The following is a 21,074-nucleotide window of genomic DNA, read 5'->3' on the forward strand; positions in this document are numbered from 1 at the left end:
CTGTTGAAATACCAAAGACCTTCAGGCTTTCCATTCGTGATTGGATTTCGCTGTAGAATTGCAGGAGCCTCGAAATATCCGTAGAATCAGTTACTGGAGTCACACTGGTGATTATTAGGTGCTCATCCGCTGTGCGTGCTGAAGATTCATATTCCTGTTTTAGAAGGTAAATAGCTTTTAGCCGACACGCTGGATGTGCCGCAGGGTATATGTCTGCGGATAACGAACAGTTCGAGATATATAGTTCCAAGTATTGAACTGTTTGAAATACCGTCTGCTCTCGTTCTGAGGCTCCTCCCCTTAAGCGTTTGTCGAACTGTGGGTCGCGCAACCCCAGGGGTGTCGTGACTGACTCGGCGGGGGGGGGGGCGAAACGGCTCGGGTACTTGAAAGGGGACATCAAATGATGACCTTTGTTTTTCGTTTGTGCGATGGTTCCTAGGCGAGCGGATTCACTCCGACTGTATTAACTGCACAGTTAAGCGTCAATTGTGTAAATTATTGTCCATGCACCGAAACCTAGTCGGGGGTGGGGGGCACGATGAGATATTTAGCAGAGAAAGTACACCTACAGTACCATCGCCCCGATATGAGATGCGCTCACTGAATTGGGTTCACATACTCCACTGTGTGATTCGTTACTTCTAACGTTTGCAGGATATTTCTGGCGCACGTTAAAGAACCCCGGGCTGCAAAGATTATCCTCAGGCGCACCCGGTGGCACTTGCAGCGTATTACTACACAAATGTCTGCAAACTCAGCTTACGTGTAAATCTTACGTCCAAACATACGCATATTAGTGCTTTACTCTCGCGCCAGAAACATAGTCGTGTAAAATATCCTTAATTTCAACACCGGTGTCTCATGGACTCTAGTACTAGGTGGTGTCCGTTCAGGTGACTAAGTGACCTCCTGCATGACTGAGACATACGCTCTGCAGCCGTAGCTGCAGTAGGGGGCTTCACATGAAGCCTCGGGTTGGGTCACCGGTGGGTTTGGGGAGGACGGGTGTGTCCACTTCTGTGGCCGCTCCCGCAGCGTCGTATGCCCGAAGGATGTCAGCACCGGACAAAAACTCGATTTCACCGCCCTCCTCCAACAGGAGTCGCAGACATGCATTCCTCATGAGTGAACAGACATCCTACTACAGTCAAAAAACTTTTATTCAAAAACCTATCCACCGCCAAAAGTAATGCCTGTAATCATTGTTCCGTAACACAAGCTGAATCAGGAGTCAAGTTGAGAGGACTGGACGTTCTACAATCTCGACGACTGGAATGGCAGCAAAGGGAGAGAAACAAAACAAAATATTGTGCAGATTTGGCCAACAATAACAAAAGTTTCACACAAACATTAAAATCATAAGATAAGGAAGTATGTTACTCTAGCACAAACCATACAGTTACGAAGCGCACCACAACACACAGCAGATCACAATAAGGTGTTAGTGATGTGGGTGAGGTTGATTAAACAGGGTTAGTAAGGGTCTCGACTCCCGTGCGGGAGGTGCATCAAACCAGCAGCAGGACCTTAGAGCTGAAAGAGTGCGAAAAAGAATTCTTGTATGAGAACCTTAAATATGCCAACTAGGAGGTTTTCAAGGCACAATTCACAACAAAGGAACGACCAGCTATCTAACGGGATCACCCCCCCCCCCCCCCAGATTATGTCCCTCTGCCCCAGTCGACACTGTGGGACCAGCGGCACGGAGCAACAGATCCACAAATCTGTTCTCTACGCGTACATTTTCTGTGTTTCCTTACGATTATCTGCATGCGTTGTACGCGCACGTTCAAAAGCAATATAATCCCGTTGGCTAGCGATCGTGCGTCTGTTGTGAACTTGCCGTAGACCCGCGAAATGGCATAATTGCACTTTGTAGTACCTCTGACGTTCTGCTTTCTTCGGATGCCTCCCGAGACTGAAGGAAAGCGAAGAAACGAAATTGAAAGGGAGAAAAGACTGACAGAGAAAGCAAGGAAAGTACAGGGTATACCTACCGCTCTCCTACGCATTCTCTACGAAAGAAAAGAGCGCTCGGATGAAGCTTGGTGAAGGTCTAGTATTAATACGCAACCTTATCGTATTAAAAGCGATGCTAAAAGGTTATGGGCGCTATACAGAGCACGTGACCTATAAGTGTCCTTGTAGAACTTTTCAAAGCCATGTGTCGTTCAGTGCTGGGTCGCCCTGAAAGGTGTAGGGAACTGTTCTTCAAACTCGTGAATGAAAAAGGGGAGAGCTGGGCATGTGCACATTCTCTCCTTATGCATGAGTTATTCCGCATGATGCCAATTGTTGGATGGACGGAGAAAATGAAACAAGCAGGTTTTCTTCTGTGTTTTTTATGCTGTTTAAAGGAAATTAGTTCGATAGGCTTGTGTAAAAATAATATATTGTACGCTAATGTATTGGAATTTAGATTACAAGGAAACATTGAGTGACTGGGGTAAAATGAGTATTCACAGACGTTCATGAAAATAGAGCATAACACATGACACCAGGGTAGAAAAGACAAAGATTAGAGCTGAGCTCAGGTCAGTGTGACAAGGTAGAACAAGGTGCATACACAGAGACATACCCACACATGAAACAGGAAGACAAGTGCCACCATATCGCACAGTTCATTAAGACGCGGTCGCGTTCTTCGACTGGTACCTAATCTCGCTTCAACTTCACCCTCATCACTTTCAACCAGAGGCGATATGAACACAACCTGAGCTCTTCATGTGCCTGATTACTGACTATGAACCCTGTGGCACTGCTAGCAAGTTAATGAACTGGCGGGTAATCACAGAACCAATGGGCAAGCTTTGGTATGGATAAACACTCGCTTTGGTATTACCCAGCAGTCATCAATATATCCCCCCCCCCCCATAGAGGACAAGAATACCCCCTGTCAACCTGGTAGTCTTCAATGATGACTGAAGCCAATTACCATTGAACATGCTCGTAGCGCCACCAAGCGTGTAAAGTGTCAACTCCACAACGCCCATTATATTCAATGTTCCCCGAAAGATTGACAATTTACACGCTAGGTGACGCTACGCACATGTTCAATGGACACTGGTTTCAATGATCATTGAAGAAGCCTCTGTGACAGGGGTAAGACTTTGTTCAAACATATGGCAAAAATGTTCTGCAGAAGAGGTCCACATAAGCCGCGTTTACACGAATGCGAGAGAAGCGTGTCGAATAGAGAAGGTAATGTCTGAAGGAACTACGTGACAAAGTGTCTGTCCACTCACAAGGCAGCAATAAGGGCATTCGGAAACCGGCACTGTACTCTGCACACCGGGAACAACGCACGCGTAACCTTGAGCCGTTACCCCCTTGCGTTTACGTTTGGGAGAGGGACAAATTAGGTCGCTCACGTGAAATAGGGGAGAGGGAATTGGGGAGCTGCGCAGTCAGCTAACCTACTTTTATAGGATATTCGCTAGAAAAGCGCATCGTATCTAACCCCTTGAACAGAAGGGGACGGAGACTGAATGCGCATTCATACAATGCACGGAAACAAAAGATTCGCATTTGGTACAGGAGAGAATTATGAATAACCCATCCGCTGAGTGTCTGCCGCTGCAGATATAGATGAGAAGATGGCAGCAAGTACATAGTCGCGTGCTGTTTCTCAGAATTCTCGGAATGGTCAAATACCAGTAAAACCTTTGACTTGAAGGCAGAGAAATCAAGTCTATTTTTAAAAAGTGGAGGAAATGCAAGCTCTAGGTTCCAAATGGACATGGCAGCAGTTACAGGTAAATGCACATTGAAACAACTGTATTGAAGTCCAGGTACAACAAGGTATGTTCCTATGTCATTTTCCCTTGGGTTTTTTATATTTTTTTTGCACATTAAACCCAGTGTCCTGGTCCATGTTCTGATGCCCGGCCCGGAGGCGACGGAAGTGCATTTCTAACCTTCTATTATACGACACCGCGTGGCACCACCATCAGACGGGGCTCGATACGCACTTTTGTAAGCGAAGACATATCACTTTCATTCGAAATGGGGGCTTGGATTCGATTCTTCTGTCGCATTCATGTGAACACGACCACATGCACACATGTAACGGAAGATTTGTACAGCAGCTACCTTAAACCTATCTCTAAACAAAGGGATGCGCTTACCTGTACGAGCTTGTTCAGCTTAAGGGCGACTGATCCACCACAGTCAGGATGGGACTTGGAGAAGTTGTTAGTGGCACGAGTCCTGATAAACTCCTGGGCGTCCTTCAGATGGGTGGCGATGTTTGTCGTCAGGCGGTCACGCTCTTCTTCAGACAGCATCTGGCCAAAGAATACAGTTTCAAAGTTTGCAACATATTTTGTTTGGTTCATCGGTATAGTTGATGGCACAGTTCATGCAATGGACTAGGCCACACAACTGAAGAGCAGGACCCCTTGTAACCCTGTCAGGGCTCATGAATTGAGGATAATTGAGGTTCCGGAAGAAATGGTCCCGGACGGCAAGGGCGGACAAAATGGTCCCGCGTCCGGAGTTTCTCTTTCTTGCGACATAAGCAGCGGAAAGAGAGCGCAGCATGTTGGTTAGTTTATTACTAGGTTAGTTCAAGTTCAGTGTTTGCATTTCTATGTCCAGGTTGGCAGTTTCCCACGCGCTACTGGGATGGGACAATTTTTTTCGCCTTTGCCGTCGGGACCATTTCTTCCGGGGCCATTTTTTTTCCTACACCCGGATAACTGTTACCCTCTAGTTCAGTGATGATCTATGTACGTATAAACTGACGAAGCCACACAGAGTCTATCCTAGAGCATTGCAGTTAACAGAGGCGAATCACAGCTTGTCAGGTGTCCTTCACAAACTGGTGATTTAGGTGTATCTGGTAAGTTTGTTAGTAGTCCCCCACCCCTTTTCCAGCGGTTGAAGCACATGCACTCTTCAGAATTAGTAGAGGTGTGTTCCATGATTAGCAAATTGATCGCTGCACACCGATAGACTTATCCCTGTTTAGAAACAAATGACGTCAGACGGTACAACAGCGCCGTCAACTTGGGGGACTGGAACTACTATAGCAAAAAAATCAACAAGTCACAAGAAAGCCAAACATAGCTTTTGTTCTTGTAAGATTTTTTTTTTCAATTGTTTACATTAGTTGTATGGCCTTGTTCGGGTACATTCTACCGGTAGCCCTATCTTTTCGGTAGCCCTTTCTAAGGATGGCTACCGGGCTTTTCCCATCCTCGGGAGCTTGAAGGGCACGAGTTTCTCAGAGTTCACGTGGTGTCTCTATACAAAGCAAGGGCGAACTAAGTCGTAATAAACCACATTCCGCACATGATTAAAACATTTACTTTCAGACGATGCAGCTCTTGGGATGAATTTAGTGATTTTACGTTGTACTTTTTCCACTTCAAAAAAAGAAAAAAAAAGCACAAAGTTGGAAGATATCGCGCATCCGGGACTTCCGTGCAAGGCCAGAGCCTTATATTAAAAGGCAGTCTGGTCATTGGGAGGAGTCACAAAAAGAGGCTCGATCTGTCAATCAGTTTCGCTCCACTGATTTGTTTGCTTTTTATCAAGGGGGTCGCCATGACACCTCACTGCCACCCAAAATGGCGACGAAAACAGACACAGTGAACCGGGTGATTTCGTGAACAGTGATTTCGTGACAAAAAATTCAGACTACTGATTTTACGCTGCAAATGCACATACTCATCAGTTTCAACTGATGCTCACCCATCGATATCTAACCGAAAATACGTTTTGTCGCCGGTGTTAGGCCAAATGAACACTGCGATCGCGGCGATCACAGCGAAATTCTAACAAAACCGGCATTGTGCTGTATAGTCTTATATTTAATTGCTGGATTTCATGGATATAAACATTGCCTTTTATATTCCAACTTTTCATGTAGATTTGTTTAAAACTCATACTGACGAGTGACGACCGAATGTGCCCCAGGAGGCGGTTCTGCCGGCAGCGGTGCAACGACGGAAGCACACGACAGCTCCCGACGTGCCTTACGCTCCCTAGGTGACGTTCATCAACTTTGCAAAAATCCACTAGTTCTGCAGATTGCGAGAGGTATCCATTTCAATCCTATCCAATCCCCTTGCCACCCAAAATGGCGCTGCCCATGCTGGATACGGGGACAAATAGTGAGAATAGGTTGATTGATAGCGCCTCATATTTCAAGACTCCATTGGTCGGAAAGCTGAAAAAGTGGGTGGAGCTTCAGGTATAGGCATGACCCATTAGTAGCCAGACTCCCTTTTAATATACGGCTCTGTGCAAGGCGATACTATAGCTCCCTTAAGCGCACTATGAATGAACAAGACCCTCAATAACCTGGCTCCGTCTGGCTCAAAATCGGAATGGAGGAGTCTTCATTTAGGCGCCGGCCGCCAGTACCACGGCGCACGAAAGTCCCGGATCCGCCTTGTCACATGGGGTATCAAATTTCACGATCAGTTCATTTTTGGAGCCCGGAAATACAAACGGTGAGAGTCACTTGGTTGCAAACAACTGAATCCGGGGTTTCTGAAGACGTTGATTTTCTCAGCTGTAAAATTGATAGAAGAAAATGCATCATATCCATTGAGGTCAATAGAAAAATATCCACACCCGCAAAACGACTGCCAATCAAAGCCCTTCGGTTTCAGAAGTGCGCTGATGCGAGCGAGTATCGATGAGCTGTTACTGATACAGGAGGAATCACAGCCAGACATACACGAGACAACCGCTGTTGTGTCGTGCGTGTGTCTGGCTGTTCCTCCCGCGACCTTTCAGTATAATGGAAGTTTGTTTTTATTGCTTAATTCAAGTCATGTGTAACACCGCATGAAGTTTTCAGCGTAGTGAGTCACCATACCTTCCAGAAATGCCCAGGCTGTGTGAAGTTGTCTTCGTCAGAACTGTTCCAGCGGTCTACATCTCCACTAGCATGGTCTTTGTGTTCCTTGTAGATAGGGTTATCCACCGGACCATGGAAGCTGTTTGGGAAGTAGTTGGGTGCACCCTCTGCAAAAATACATCGCGATATCATGTAACCGCAGCCTGTGAGTGTACTTCGTGGACTATGACATTGAATTGCCCAGCACCAGTAAATAATTGACCCGCAGTAAGCCCGTAGTTACTACGACCGATGATGGGTAGGCGCTACAGAGAGCATGTCCGTGCACTTTTTCAACATCAAGGGAAGCATGCACCAAGACAAGAATTCGTCCCACACCACAGCCTTCTGCCACGTTCAGGTGAGAGTGCGCGAGGACAGTTGTTGCAAAAAGTGAAAGTGGCATAAGCTCAGCTGGATTCTTCACCAGGACAATGTGGATTGCTTACTCTGTCCTAAAAACTGTTTGGTGGGGTCCAACCGCGATCGCTATATTTTGTTCACAAAGTCCTAGTCGAAGTTTGAGAGCTGACGTTTCCGCACGATGCAAAAGACCGAGACCCAACCCCAATTGGTACTTGACTCGTTACAGTAAAAATATTTCTAGGTGTCTATGGTGAACTATAGTCTCAAACAGAATATTTCTATGAAACGTTTACAATTCGCGTCCACCTATGACATTCATGCTATCAAGGTAACACCTGTGCGGAGGCTCAATATGCGTACCAAATCCGGAGCTCTCCAAATGCAATTGCTGCAAACAAAGGCTAGCTAGGTACACTATGCACTGTTCATGAAAGTTCGTGCAGTGTGCATATTCATCGATTATCAAGCGTGATACCCAGCTACAAGCATGTACCATGGTATGGCCAGCATTGACGGGAACACGCGAATCAGAGATTGATGAATATGAGTTTTCTTGGAACAAGGGTGAGGCGAGCATGTAAAACTGAAGTGAGTCATAAAATACCGTCCCAATTAACAGACTAAACAATTCGAGGAATGTTCACGTTGCTGATTAAGGTAAAATTCAGCCCTAAGGGATTACTACGGGACAGTCAAGGCAAGGGTATGCTAGCCAGATCTGCCAGAACTGAGACTGAAGGGCAACCTTAGGTGAGGAGGTTACCCAAGTTATTACCCACAATCTTAAGTACACTAAGTATAAACCTGCTTTTATGTACCTTCGTTTTTGTTGACAGTACTGAATCCATCGCGTTGGTAAGTAGCGCTCTTGTTTAAGGGGCAGTTCACAGGGACCTGCATGAAGTTCGGTCCCAGTCGGTGCCTGTGGGTGTCACTGTAGGCGAACAGTCTTGCCTGGAGATTCAATCTGATTTAGTCAAACACGAAGCACGCACACGTTGAGAGCACGTAGCTTACTTGAAGCATCTTGTCAGGGCTAGGTTCAATACCAGGAACCAAGTTTGCTGGGCTGAATGCTAGTTGCTCAACCTCAGCAAAGTAGTTCTTGGGGTTCCTGTCAAGCACCAACTTACCCACCTTAATGAGTGGGAAATCGGCATGAGGCCATACCTACATCGAGAAGGAGGATTATTACATATCTTTTGTATCGTATGATGCAATCCCAACTGCCTATAGTTAAATTAAAAAGTCTTCGGAATACTCGTGCTGTGCTGGTTTCTTTTTGGCTGTGTGCCTCTCCCATATTTACTTCATTCTGGCCACTGACTGGCAATTGAGAACGACGTGTTGCTGTACGTGTTCCACTAGGCTAATTAACTAAAAATTTCAAACAGCCTGCACTGGATCCAGTGGATTTTGACAATCAACGGAGGTGCCATAGGACCAAGAGCGCCAAAAATTATGGGAGGAGTTCTGCAGCTCTACCTTGGTAAGGTCAAAGGGGTTGAACTTCCAGGTGCGTGCTTGATCAAAGGTCATCACTTGAATGTACATGGTCCAAGTCGGGTGCTGCCCATTCGCAATGGCATTGTACAAGTCTCTGATGGAATAGTCTGGGTCACGACCAGCCAGTTCCTCAGCATAAGCAGTAGGAACGTTCTTGATGCCCTGGTCAGTCTGAAAAAGAAATAGTGTTAATGGCACAAGAAAGACAAAGTTTCTATCCCTCTTCCATAAAACATGCTGCTGGGCATATTAGTGGAAGGTGTCGATACTTTCCTGTCATGTTGACATTATCACGAGAAACTGCATTTACCTTGTAGTGAAACTTGCAGTAGACAGGCTCGTTTTTGTCATTGACCAACTTAAATGTGTGGGAGCTGTAGCCATTCATGTGCCTGTACCCATCAGGGATGCCCCTGTCTGAGAAGAGGATCATCACTTGATGGGTAGTCTCTGGACGAAGGCTGATGAAGTCCCAGAACATGTCTGCGTCCTAGTTAGACATATATTGCATAAACGCACAGACCATGGGCTTTCGGTGAAAAAACGAGCAAACTACTGGAACAAATATCGCACCCTTCGCAAAAAAAAAAATAAAGAAACACGCAACTCAAGGCTGGTTGGATACTTTGTTGCCTTTGTAGACTGCAATAGAGACATAAGACTTCTGGTAAGTCTTGCTTTTGCCTTCATAATAGAGAAGAGTTAATAGAGGCTAATAAAATTACGTTCTTTGCTAATGCAGCTTGTGCGACACTTATCACTTCGTGCAAAAGATTAATGATCGCAGCTAACTTGTAGCACGGTGAGCCATCCCATTGGTTGTCCCACGCACGTCAACTGCGATCATTCTGGGTATAGCCTATTTGAAACCGTTAAAAATAAACGCTAAACGCTCAAGAATAAACGCGTAAGTATCCACCGTTAATAATAAAACCGGAGGTGAAACCGGCTCTCAGTATGCCCCCACTGCACAAAGCATGGTGAACTGCAAGCAAGGGACTTAAACGAACCTCACAAGGTCGAACTATCCTAAACTATCCCAAACTAACCGAAACTAAGCTAATCTAACATACCCGGATCTAACCCGAGCCAGAATACAATCAATCCGCTTCCGTGCTGGATGGAGGGATTTTGAAAGTATTTTTAATGGTGGATTCTTAAGCGGTGATCTCGATATAATACGCGGAGATATTAAGCAGCTTATTTTGGGAGACTTATTTGTAACCGTGTATTTTTGAAGCGGTTTATTCTTGGATGTTTTATTCTTAAGTGGTTTATTCTTGATAGTGGATTTCGGGTAACCCCCGTCCCCCTACCCCCGCCCGCAGTAGCCATGAGGAGTATGTTACGCCCCCTTCACTGATTTGTAGAGGAGTGAATTGACCTCTTTTTCACATACGCGTCGTATCCTAGAGGCTCTCCAGCGAACCACGCTCGGCGAGTGCCAGAACAAATCCCTGTGGGTAGCACAGAGGACCAAAACCGGTCCGGAGTGGGACCTGTGGGACCGATGAGCTGGGGCAGTTCGTGCGGTCTCCCCACTGGTTCCCACTTCTGTCGTCCCCATGCGCTATCTAGTGAACACGGAGATAACCCTCTCCGGCGCCTCAAGGTTATGCGCATAAGCACTTGCGAAAAAGTTTCATTGCGCAGTGATAGGACACCGTTCAGCAAAAATATTTTGCCGATGAAGACTGATGAATGAATCAAGTAGAGTAATTCAGGTATTGGTTTTCTTCGACATGACAAGTCGTAGAAACCCTTTCAACCACAAGTTGTCTTTCAAAAACACTTAATAAACTCCTCCCAGTTCAGAGTTATGGACCAACATTTTTCATTCTTTTGTTGTATTTATTAGTTAGGTGCTATAGAGTACCTGAAAGCCGCGGACACGTGCACATGAAGTCTTACATGGGTACTTTCATCTCGACTTTCAGGGCAGTATTCTTAAACGATCCTCAACTTGCTTGGAGGGTCGAGCTGTTACTTCAGGGCGGCTTAGAATCAACCTCGTCTCGAAACTACCCCTGAACGGAGGAAACCCCTCACGCTTTCTTAGAGTACCACACGGTATAGCACCGGTGCTTCTTTGAAACCCAATGGCTCCTCAAGTGAAAGAGCGCTTCTTCCACTCACCGGAGTCGAGACGGGGTGTCAAGTCGAGGTTCGTTTAAGAATACGGCTGTCAGTCACGTATAGCTTCGAGTAATTCCTTGCCTTGGTGTGCGTAGCAGGGTTCCTCTTCTGCGTGTGAATGAAGCTGGGGAAAAAGAAGGGGTCACGGATGAAGAAAATCGGGGTGTTGTTTCCCACGAGATCCCAGATGCCATCATCGGTGTAGAACTTGACAGCAAATCCACGAGGGTCACGGACAGTGTCGGCCGACCCGCTCTCACCACCTAGATGAACGAAGACAGCCCAACGAACATTCCATGAAGGTGTGGAATGAGGAGAGCAAGATCGTCCAAGCGCTCTACAGATTGGTGGCTGATAATTAGTAACTTTACGAGGCGAGACAACTATGGTTATGCGTGCCTGCACCCATGTTTTTAGCGTCCTCTGATAGTTCACAACACGCAACCTTGATATCATTGTCTACCAACATCCACTGACGCAGGTGCGCTGTGAAATTGTTTCTTTGACCAAGAAAGGAAAACTGAGGAGAGCCACGATAATGCTTCTGCATACTAATGTTCATAATGTAAACGTGTACCTCGTGATATCTTCTCAAGATGGTTTTCATTACGATACTGAAATTAACATAAATTAACGTGTTAACTTTTGTTGTACTTCAATGCACCAACTAGCCCAACATATACTGCTTAACTTTTGTTGGTTCCTCCCTCTATGCTTTAACATCGGCAAAGCAGAACAAAAGGCGCTATATCGCTGACCAACGTTCTTCGCCATCTTCTGGAAGCTATGTCCACGACCAGGCGCACTCCCCTGGAGAGTCATGGGTGACATAACTTACCTACGGTTGAGAACCGGACAGCTAATGGAGTTTTCTTTCCAACCTTGCTGAAGATCGAAGCTTTGCAGTACTTCGTAATGTCGTGCGTTACCTCGAAGTAGCCAAAGGCACCAGCTCCCTTGGCATGAACCACGCGTTCAGGGATTCTCTCCCTGAAATGAAGACGCAGCGCAATTAGCTTCCTTCAAAGGTGACCGGTCCTTACCGGTTCGCTGGATTTCTACCCGTCTACCTTTAACAATTGCTACGCAAAATTGTTCCCTCGGGAAACGTGCGCAGCGGCGACGAACTGTTCCAGCTCCTTCTACCGTGTTGCAACGTCAGATCTATTGGCTGTCGAGAATACTTTGGTACAGTGCGGGAGCAAGGCGATCGGTCGAGTGCTCTTTACGACACGCGGGACGCGCAGCGCTAAATAGAACAAAAAACAAGCAAGAAAAAAAAAAAAGGCGCGTGCCTCACTATTGGGCGGCTGAGATGACGTCGCAGGCTGCATGGCAGCAAAGGGAAGAGTCTTATGGTACACGAGACTGATGTATTTTATATCACTTTCATGCTCCTCTAGTTTTTTTTTTGCGTAGAATGCATTATTATGCCTGATCAGGTTTCAGTGCACACGGGTAATCTTAGCATTACCCAGTAGTTAAAGAAATACTGAGAAATACCAGTGGAGGAGCTCATTGAAAGATTATCCTGGTCACACCAGGTTCTACTAAAAAAAACCGACGTCGAATTAGTCTTCGTTCATAGTCTCCCAATCACACTATGGCAATCTATTCCAGCAACTAAATATTCAGACAGTATTCCAACAACGAAACAAAGTCCCAATCCATACCAGGAACGTATTTTGCATTCATCGGGATTTCTCAGTAGGAGCAAGCTCCTAATGTTTGATGCAATAGCAGTACTGTGTGAACCCACGACTTTCTGCGCGATGTGAGAGAAAACTTTGGCAGCACCACGTTTGGAGCCACACTGGAGCGGCCTATGGGCGGCGCAGAAGGGCGCGGAGCGTCGCGCGTCTGCGAACCCACTGGCGGACTTACTACCGACGCGGCCCGCAGCGCAGTATCAGACCGTGGCTGTAGGGTATAGCACCTGTTATGTTTGATTTCATTTGACTTTACTGGCGCAAGGATAACAGAGTACCGGATATGTGTATGCTGCGTTGTACTGTAAAAGATGGTCATGGGACGACCATGAAAGCGCGAGAAAAGATGTGCAAGAAAGAATCAAGCAGCGATAGCGACGCGCTGCTTCGTTGCGGGCCTATACAAAGACGAAGGGATGATGGACGCGCCATGCAGGTTGGTGTTAGCAATTAGAGACAATTCAGTGCCTTATGAGGGAGCGGATCTTCAGCTCCAACGCTCAGTGAAGAGTTTACTGGATTTTGATTTATCTGCTTAGATTCTCAGCAGTTCAGCGAATCAGAAGTCCCGCTATCCGCGTCACGCCGCTTTGAATCTGCTGAGACCGCCAGTTTTTCAGTGTGCGCTTTTCCTCCACCATCCAACAGAACACATGCAAGGTGAGAAAAAGGCGCGAAAACATTAACCACTCGGTAACACTCACATGAAGTTCTCTCACTTACCGTTGCACAATTTCAGTATGTATTTCGGAAGAGAACAACAACAACAACTTTTGCGAGAGGATGAATGGGGAGAGGATGTATATGATATGACGATTCTATACGGGCGGGGAATGATATAATGAGCCCCTTCATAATAAGGATCGGAGTCCTATGGTATCCAGAAAGGTGAAGAGAGCTTTGAGGGCTAAGCGTTGCTGGGCTGGATGTGGCCAGGGACAAAAATTTTGTGAGAGAGGGGGCGAGAGTCCAGCTCTTTAAGAGATCCGGAGAGTACGGTTCGCGCCAGATTATTAGATGACAACAGGTGCTGCCAGATTATGCAATATATGATCGCGTAATTCGCGTTTCACATACGAGTACGAATGTATATTACCAGGGTTTGAGAAACCACATGCAACCTGCTCAACCTATGGCTCAGTATCATACGTCGTAGTCCATGGATTCGACACGCAAAGTACCACAGTCCCCGTTTGAACGTTTATTTTTTACCGTTGGGTTTTTTAAAATGCGCTTTTTTCAAGCTGTGCACGCTTGCCCGAAGTACCGGAAGATCACCATAACGAAGGCCGTTCTCCGGTGACCGGCTCCCTTTACAACCGCCTAGGTCGTCAGAGAAACGGAAAAGTATGCACTTCCTTTCTCCACTCTGAAACGTCACTCTAGAACCGGTCGAGGAGGTGTGTCGAGAGCGACGGAGGAGCTCGCCCAGAACGCGACCTTGGGAGTGCAACAGCTTCGTAACGCGGGATCGCAGAAACACAGCGTTTCGATGTGCATGTTTAGCAGACAAATCGAATGTTGTTTCTTCAAAAGTTTAGGAATAGTTTCACAACCCCTTTAAAGACGTTGAGTTTGTACGTGAGGCCTAGATATGGGATGCTGAAACCGTTGCCCTTATGCACAATACACAAAGCTCAAAGAAAGAGCTTTCAGAGGAGTTCGATATAGAGCGCGCGACCGGAAACGGAAGATGATGTCTGATGTTTTTTGGCGCAGCAGCGTCGGAGATCATAGCGAAACGGAAGAATTTTCCTGTGGAGGAGCAGATAGTTACCATGGGAACAGGAACGTTTCGCACGCTCCCATGAACAGGCTCGCATGACGTTTTTCAGCGAGAGTACGAGGGCTGCGGGAGAGTCTGCGAAGACGTCTCACAGTGCATTACTTTCGAATGCGTGATCACACTGACTAGGATCTTTGCTTCGTGTTCTGTACGTGTTCCAAATTGACACGCATAGCAGCATGCACTAAGGCGAGCGCTTGTGGGCCTTCTGAACGTAGATCAGGGAACCGGACGAGTGTTTGATGTTTCTTGGCTCAATAACATCAGAGGTCATAACCGGACGAATGTAAGGTTCGGTTGTTGGTTGGAGCTCCGGACTGAGAAACCTCCGTTACTGCCCTTGGCGTCTTCGGGAGTCAAATTTGCGATCAACTTCGAGTACGGAAGCAAGTACCTGTCAAAGTGTGCCATCTCATCGAGGAAGACAACATCTTGCAGGAGCAGGGGACCACGAGGACCAACAGTAACGACGTTTGTCTTGTCGCCAATGGGACAGCCCGAGGACGTAGTCAGCTTCTCGGGATTCTGCACAAAGATACCAAAAGCGTTAATACCACACACATCATACGTTAGATGAGCCATTTTTATAACACACTACGTATAGTACTTTATGTACAGTGCTGGACAAAAATTTACGGAACACGCTCCAGCGCATTCCTTCCTCAGGCTGATAAGTTAGCAGCGAATGGTGCCGTATACGGATTAGGTAGACTGGATTACCTAAGCACATGTCTGCAAGTCCGTACGGTCCAATTTACTACTAGCGTGTCACTCCGAGGAAGGAAAGTGCCAGAGCCTGTTCCGTAAAGTTTTGTCCAGCACCGTACCAGCAAGCACAGCATAAAAAATAAGAGGAAAGAGATTATGAAAAGCAGTTTGGACTGTCAGTTTTATCACTGTCACTATCAGTGTCACTATATATATAGGGACAAAAAGACTACAGTGAAGCGTCGTTGCTCACAAACGGTCTGGCGTAAAACGTATCTCTCGTCTTTCTGGAGTAGGTAGGACTTTAGTCACCACTTCCAGGCTTATCATTTTGTTTGATTTTTTTTTTTTTCGATAACGTCAGAGGGCTTATTTTACCAAATGACCACGAGAAACGGGTAGAATATCTCCTATCGTGATGAAACACCCTAACAATCACCAGCAAAATGAAGTTGTTCCAATACGGGAGGTTCCACTAGATCGTTAGGATAATAGTAAGTATTAGCATAAAGTACGCTGTCGCCATTGTGGACGAAAGGGATAGCGTGGTGGTTCTGCGCAACGCTCTGTTTATGTATTGCGCATGCGCAGAACCACCAAGGCTATCCCGTTCGTACACAAAGGCGATGGCGTACGATATATTAAGACTGCCAATAAAAGTTGCCAATAAGATATCCTATAACTGCCCTTTGCTTTGTGACGTCATGAAAGCTTTTTGTGCCATGTTAATTTGTGTGTGAGTACCGCGCGGAGAGATCGTAGATAGAGATACAAACCCTGCGGTTTTTTTTTTTTTGGTATCTTTTTTTTCTCGAATTCGAGAGCTATACTTCTTGAACAACAGTTATCGGGACAAACCACTCTACAGCCTAAATTTCTTGTGGAACAACTTCGGCTACAGAGCCGGGGCAGATGGCAGATAGCCAGAACTGCGACAGAGTTGGCGGCGCTGCGACCATGCAACTAATAGCAACGTTATGTGCAGCACTAACGGTTACGAGGCGGTTTATTTGCATCCCGCATACCGTAATCGCAAAAGTTCTGCAGCTTTAATGTAAGGGTAGGGGTACCAAGGCACCGATGTTGCGGGGCGCCGACGTGCTTAGAGACTTACTGCGCGGATAGTCTTCAAATCACGTCATTGAAAGTCAAAGTACCTGGAAGTCACTTTAGGCCGGCACGTATATCCTGTATCACGCAAGCACAATGCAGAGCTCCTGGGAACAGGCAGGGTAAACCGTCGCCGTTCGCAACGGGTGTATTGCCGGTTGCCGCAGGGAAGGACAACTCGCAACCGATTAGCTATACAGAAGCTCCTTTACGAATTTGCAATGTGCTGAGTGTCTTCTACATGTAACCCCTCCTAGCTCCCCTAGAGAAACAAAACAAAAAAAAAAAAAACGCGAAACGTGAGGCCCAGATATGGATGCTGAAACCGGACTTGCGCTGGGTCGTGCCAGGCAGAACCAGATGGGGACACCACTTGCAAGCCGCTCCAACTCAGCAGACTGGTCAAGCAAGGTGCATGCCTCCTGTCGCACATAGATTTCAAACACTTGAACGAAACAAAGGGTTTCCAGACTAGCTACAACGCCCTGCGCTTTCATGCCGCATGCAACAGGCGGAAAAGAACCTGCTATCGTTCACTACTAATCTAACCCGCAAGGCGAAGTTCAGCGAGAAGTCAGTATGAGCCAAATTGAATTTGTTATGTCTTTTACAGCAACTTGTGCCTTGCTTTACAGGATCATATATAATGCGAACCAGCAAAATCAAGAACCTACAAGTTTCCTATGCAATGCATCAAGGCTTTACCACCGAGCTCCTGCTCCTATGGGTGCTACATGGGGCACTTGTGCCTCAACCTGCTCCCTGTTCCTCGCTGGAATATAATCACACGTGCAACCGGGTATGCGATGTAGGAGAAAAAAAAAAGATGAATAACAGATGCTATGCTTTATCTGTGCTATGTCATTCATAGCTTATCACCAAGCAGAACATACGGTATTCTTTAATAACGAGCGCTTTGCACTGCCCTTGGTTTAGTATCACTGGTTCTTGGCTTTAGACACGAGACTGTTAGCGATTTCCTATCTTTGGCGCAAATGCCGGAAACCATTATCGTTTTACCCATTTGATTTTCTGAATACATTCCACCGAAGAAAAAGCTAAACGAATAATGGTAGTAAGGATTAAAAATCAGGTATGTTCCCTGCACCTGGCTGCAAGTCGAATTCAGAAATACTTTATAGGTATAATCTTTTCTTTTTTATTTTTATTTTTGCCTGTTGTGAATACGAGGGCGGTTTCTGAGGGACTCTTGCTTTTCGCTTGACGAACCTGTAGTTTGCGACATAAACAAAGGTACGAATGCACGAATTCAATTTACGATATACACAATGCCCAATCTACTTATGTACGGTCAAGAGAAGAAGAAGAAAAGCGTATTCATCGGGCTTGCGCAATGCACTCTGGCGAGAAATGAGAGCATAAATTGTATCCATCTCTATTGTCTATGATGCAATGCCACGTGTCACGTTTCAATAACCCCATACGGATATCAATGGGTCCGTAGTGTGCCACTAGGCATTCAGCAATGGAAGTAACCGACTCAACTGCACGTAGATCAGCACAACGCAAACTAGGTCTTAATATACAGTGGTGAATAAAGGACAGCTTCACAACCTTGCGGGAGCTTGCCACATGCGCGCTGCATCCCCGTACAAAATATCGTATCGTATGAGGCAATATTCTCTACGATGACGTGTTAATGTATATCCTCTAATATGGCCAGCTCATATTCTGCAGATGTATAGTTTTTAAGCAGTTATCCTTACAGGGCCAACCGCCGTATAGACACCATGTAATCGCCAGACCACGTTTGTGGTGCGCCGAAATTGTGTAACTTTAATAAGAGTTCCGTCAAAAATTTACCCCCACCCCCAACACTGGCACCATGATGGTACAGCATATGAGCCCTTTTTGCCATAGTGCCCTCATTTAATTTTTAACATTACCACCAGCATCAATAATAATAATACTTTATTGAATAAAGTGCCCGCAAACAGCAACGCCTACGCAGCGGTACACCAAGTCACAGCTTGAGGTAACGAGGACCTCCTGTCTACAATGGGCCTCTGCCGATGAAGCTCCTAAATCATCATAGTTTTTTTTTCTTTTTTTTTTTTTTTTGCCATAGTGCCACTCAGGCGTACTAGCAACAGCTGTGAACCACAAGAACCAGGCATGACCAAAAAAAAAAAAAGCTAAAAACGAAAAAAAAAAAAGCGGAAAGTACGATACGGACTACTTTCATTCGAGGCAAGGACGCAAACGGGATTCGAGCCAGATACAGCAAGGTGTCCCAATTAAATAATGCGACACGCGCAGGCATGTGTTTTGTTTTTCATGGCAGCAGCGCGCCACTTCCGTCAACACAGAAAAGCAACCTGGGCGTGGCGTGCGAGGGCAATTGCGACGTTTAACCTGTACCAGGATCGGCGCCACGAAACTTGTGGCTCTGGAAATCGTTTTCGAAAAAACTGCTACTGTACCGAATTCGAAGATTCGTTCAAGCGGCCTTTAATAATCCGGTGTCGCCGAGAACGCTAAACAAGGAAGATTAGCAAAGAAAAACGTTCCGGAGGATGCTTTCGAATGCAGTAGGAGCAGCACTCTGGCGCGACCTTCGCGTTAGAAGTATGGGCAGAAAGACATCGCCGAAGCAGTAACGATGTACGACAAAAACACCAGGCTTGACGCGTTCGGATTTGCAAATCTGATGAAGAAAAACTGCATTACGGACATATTCCGTGGGGTCACAAATTAAAAGCAACTGGGAAATAATGGCAAAGTTTCTGATCATTGTCGCTTCCTGCAGTTGTGCTTCTGTGTTGTTTTTGGGAAACAAGAATTACTGCCAAGAATTAATGCATCCTTACAGCGAGGAGGAAGTCACAAGGATTTGGTTTGAAACAGTTCATCCGCAGCTTTTATGCAACATTCAGATCTGTTGTGTAGCAGAGATTTTCATTTTGGGGGTGTTGGAATTCCGTAGAGGAGGTGGGTGGGGGTGACACCCGTGTCGGCTGTCCATACTACTATGTATTTTCATATAAAATGTATTCGTACCAAAACTGAGGGGAATGCTAGGGCAAATCCATGAGGTGGAGAATATGAATCTGTCAGACTTAACACAAAAAATAATTTAGACATTTAGTCCCCTATGCGCGAGACATCATCAGTGCAAAGTTTGGGACGAGAATGAGGGGCAACCAAACCAGTCTTGCTACTTATTTTTTATACAAATTGTTATTTTTTTGTTGTGTTAAGTCTGTGACAGTTTTGTACTCTCCAGTTATGACACTCGGCTTTTGGAAAGTCTATAGGACTATAACTTTGCTTTCTGGTAGACCTACGCTGCTCTCCGGGGAGGGGTTCAAATGTATACACTGCATCCAGTTGCGATCGTGGTTGATATGAGTTCGCTTACAACTTTACGGATGGCCTTGAGCGTCCTGTTTACACCAGCAATGTAGCGCCCAAAGAAAGGTATTTGAATGGTTACCTTTAACGAGGTGATTTAGTAAAAAAAAAAAGCTATACGCAGTTGCAGCAGGAAGATTTAGCTCCAAGTTTAAAAGGCCGTACGTTACGTCGCTTCGCCGTCGGTATTCCGGTCGCCCGACGGCCAGCAACTTCCTCGACAGCGAGAAACTTACGCGGCAACTTTTCCTGCAGTCGCCTTTACCGGCGGCCGCGAAATTACGCAATATTCTTCAACGCATCGCTGGCTTTCTATGCGGCCCACACGACGTGCATGCCCTATGCGAGCAGCAAGAATGCCAACAACGGCCGTAGAAGACTGACGGACCGACCGCTACGGGCCGAGCTTCTCAGGCATCTTAAAAAAAACTCGTTTCGTTGGTTCGCAAAAGTGCAACGACCAAATTGGACGGCGCGCACGTCGGATAAACAGCTCAAGGTTACACAGTCTATGTATCAAGGCTTTACCGTGCAGCGAGAAACACGCGAGACGGGAATAGCTGTTTCTTATCGAGGAGAGCTGCCATCAGATAACTATATAGTCGCCTGGACGGGACGGAATAGTGGGCCGTGAATAAAGTTTTGATAGACGCCACGCCCCGATTGTGAGGCCAAGGATTCTCTTTAAATACCTTAATGGTGCCTCTGGTGCAGCTTTAGTTTTTTTTGAGACACAGAAAAGTATATTGGCGGCAAACACTGTACTGGCAGCACACAGTACGTGGATGTTTGCTTGACATGTCTGGGTCTGTCCTCATCAGCTCCCCGCGTTAAGAGCGCAAACAAATTTGTATGCTGCGTTTCTCACACATCTGGGTTTACGCCAACGAGATGAGAGTCAAAATTCGTCGCTCCCCTCACATGTGTGACACACAGAAGGGGGGCGGGGTCTCGACCTTTTCCTTATTGATAACAAGCTGCGCAAATTTATAGCGACGATGGTATATAGCATCGAGAACAGCAACAGGCTATAGCATACGGACTATCGCCACAGAGTACGTTTTTTTTTCTCTCTCTCGCTAGCTTTTAGATTTTTGAGGAAAAAATAATGGCATGGCAAGACACACCTTGTGGTTAGCCTTGTATTCCTTGAGCTGGTCAGCCACTTTGTCTCGGGAAGTCATGGTTGCGGAGGGTTGTAGGCAATGTCGCGATACACTTTCCTTCGTGGAAGCAACGCGAACCTGTGTTTACGAAAAGCAGCCGCCTTCTCTTTATACACGACGGCAGCCGGTTCAGAGCGTGAGGGGAAGGGAAAGAGCTACGAAGCGGTAGCGCATGCGCGCGCGATTTCGAAGTGCATATGATGATACCGATTATGTTTCATGCTAACAATAATATCTTTTCAATTGATTTACACGTAGGACGCTATATATGCTAAACAATGGTGTGATGATGTATTTATTGTCTCGACAGGTTAGATTAGAAAAAAAAAAAAAAAAAAGAACAATTGACTCACACA

General features: G+C 46.1%; 1 protein-coding gene across 2 annotated transcripts; it reads right to left on the bottom strand.

The window, feature by feature from the left end:
* Positions 1 to 1,145: 1,145 nt before the first annotated feature.
* LOC135400873 (catalase-like) lies at positions 1,146 to 20,826 on the bottom strand. Of its 2 annotated transcripts, none has more exons than XM_064632833.1 (11): positions 20,680 to 20,826; positions 14,754 to 14,884; positions 11,703 to 11,854; positions 10,946 to 11,127; positions 9,039 to 9,218; positions 8,708 to 8,899; positions 8,240 to 8,392; positions 8,041 to 8,176; positions 6,836 to 6,984; positions 4,131 to 4,289; positions 1,146 to 1,272 (listed from the first exon to the last, which is right to left on the bottom strand). In XM_064632833.1, the coding sequence occupies exons 1-11, from the start codon at positions 20,734 to 20,736 to the stop codon at positions 1,258 to 1,260; spliced, it is 1,506 nt and encodes a 501-aa protein (XP_064488903.1). In that variant the 5' UTR covers positions 20,737 to 20,826; the 3' UTR covers positions 1,146 to 1,257. The 2 variants fall into 2 exon arrangements, with proteins under 2 accessions (XP_064488903.1, XP_064488904.1); XM_064632834.1 differs by having other exon boundaries at positions 1,146 to 1,536; positions 20,680 to 20,825.
* Positions 20,827 to 21,074: the final 248 nt, after the last annotated feature.

This window comes from Ornithodoros turicata, chromosome 7 (genome assembly GCF_037126465.1).
Source record: "Ornithodoros turicata isolate Travis chromosome 7, ASM3712646v1, whole genome shotgun sequence".
Classification (NCBI taxonomy): Eukaryota; Metazoa; Arthropoda; class Arachnida; order Ixodida; family Argasidae; genus Ornithodoros; species Ornithodoros turicata.

Coding starts and splice junctions, on each gene's coding strand:
- LOC135400873 (XM_064632833.1), bottom strand. CDS start 20,736: ATGACTTCCCGAGACAAAGTGGCTGACCAGCTCAAGGAATACAAGGCT. Junction 8,393..8,707: donor ACCCCTTTGACCTTACCAAG/GTAGAGCTGCAG, acceptor TTCTCGATGTAG/GTATGGCCTCATGCCGATTT. Junction 4,290..6,835: donor AGCCTGGGCATTTCTGGAAG/GTATGGTGACTC, acceptor TTCTTTGGCCAG/ATGCTGTCTGAAGAAGAGCG.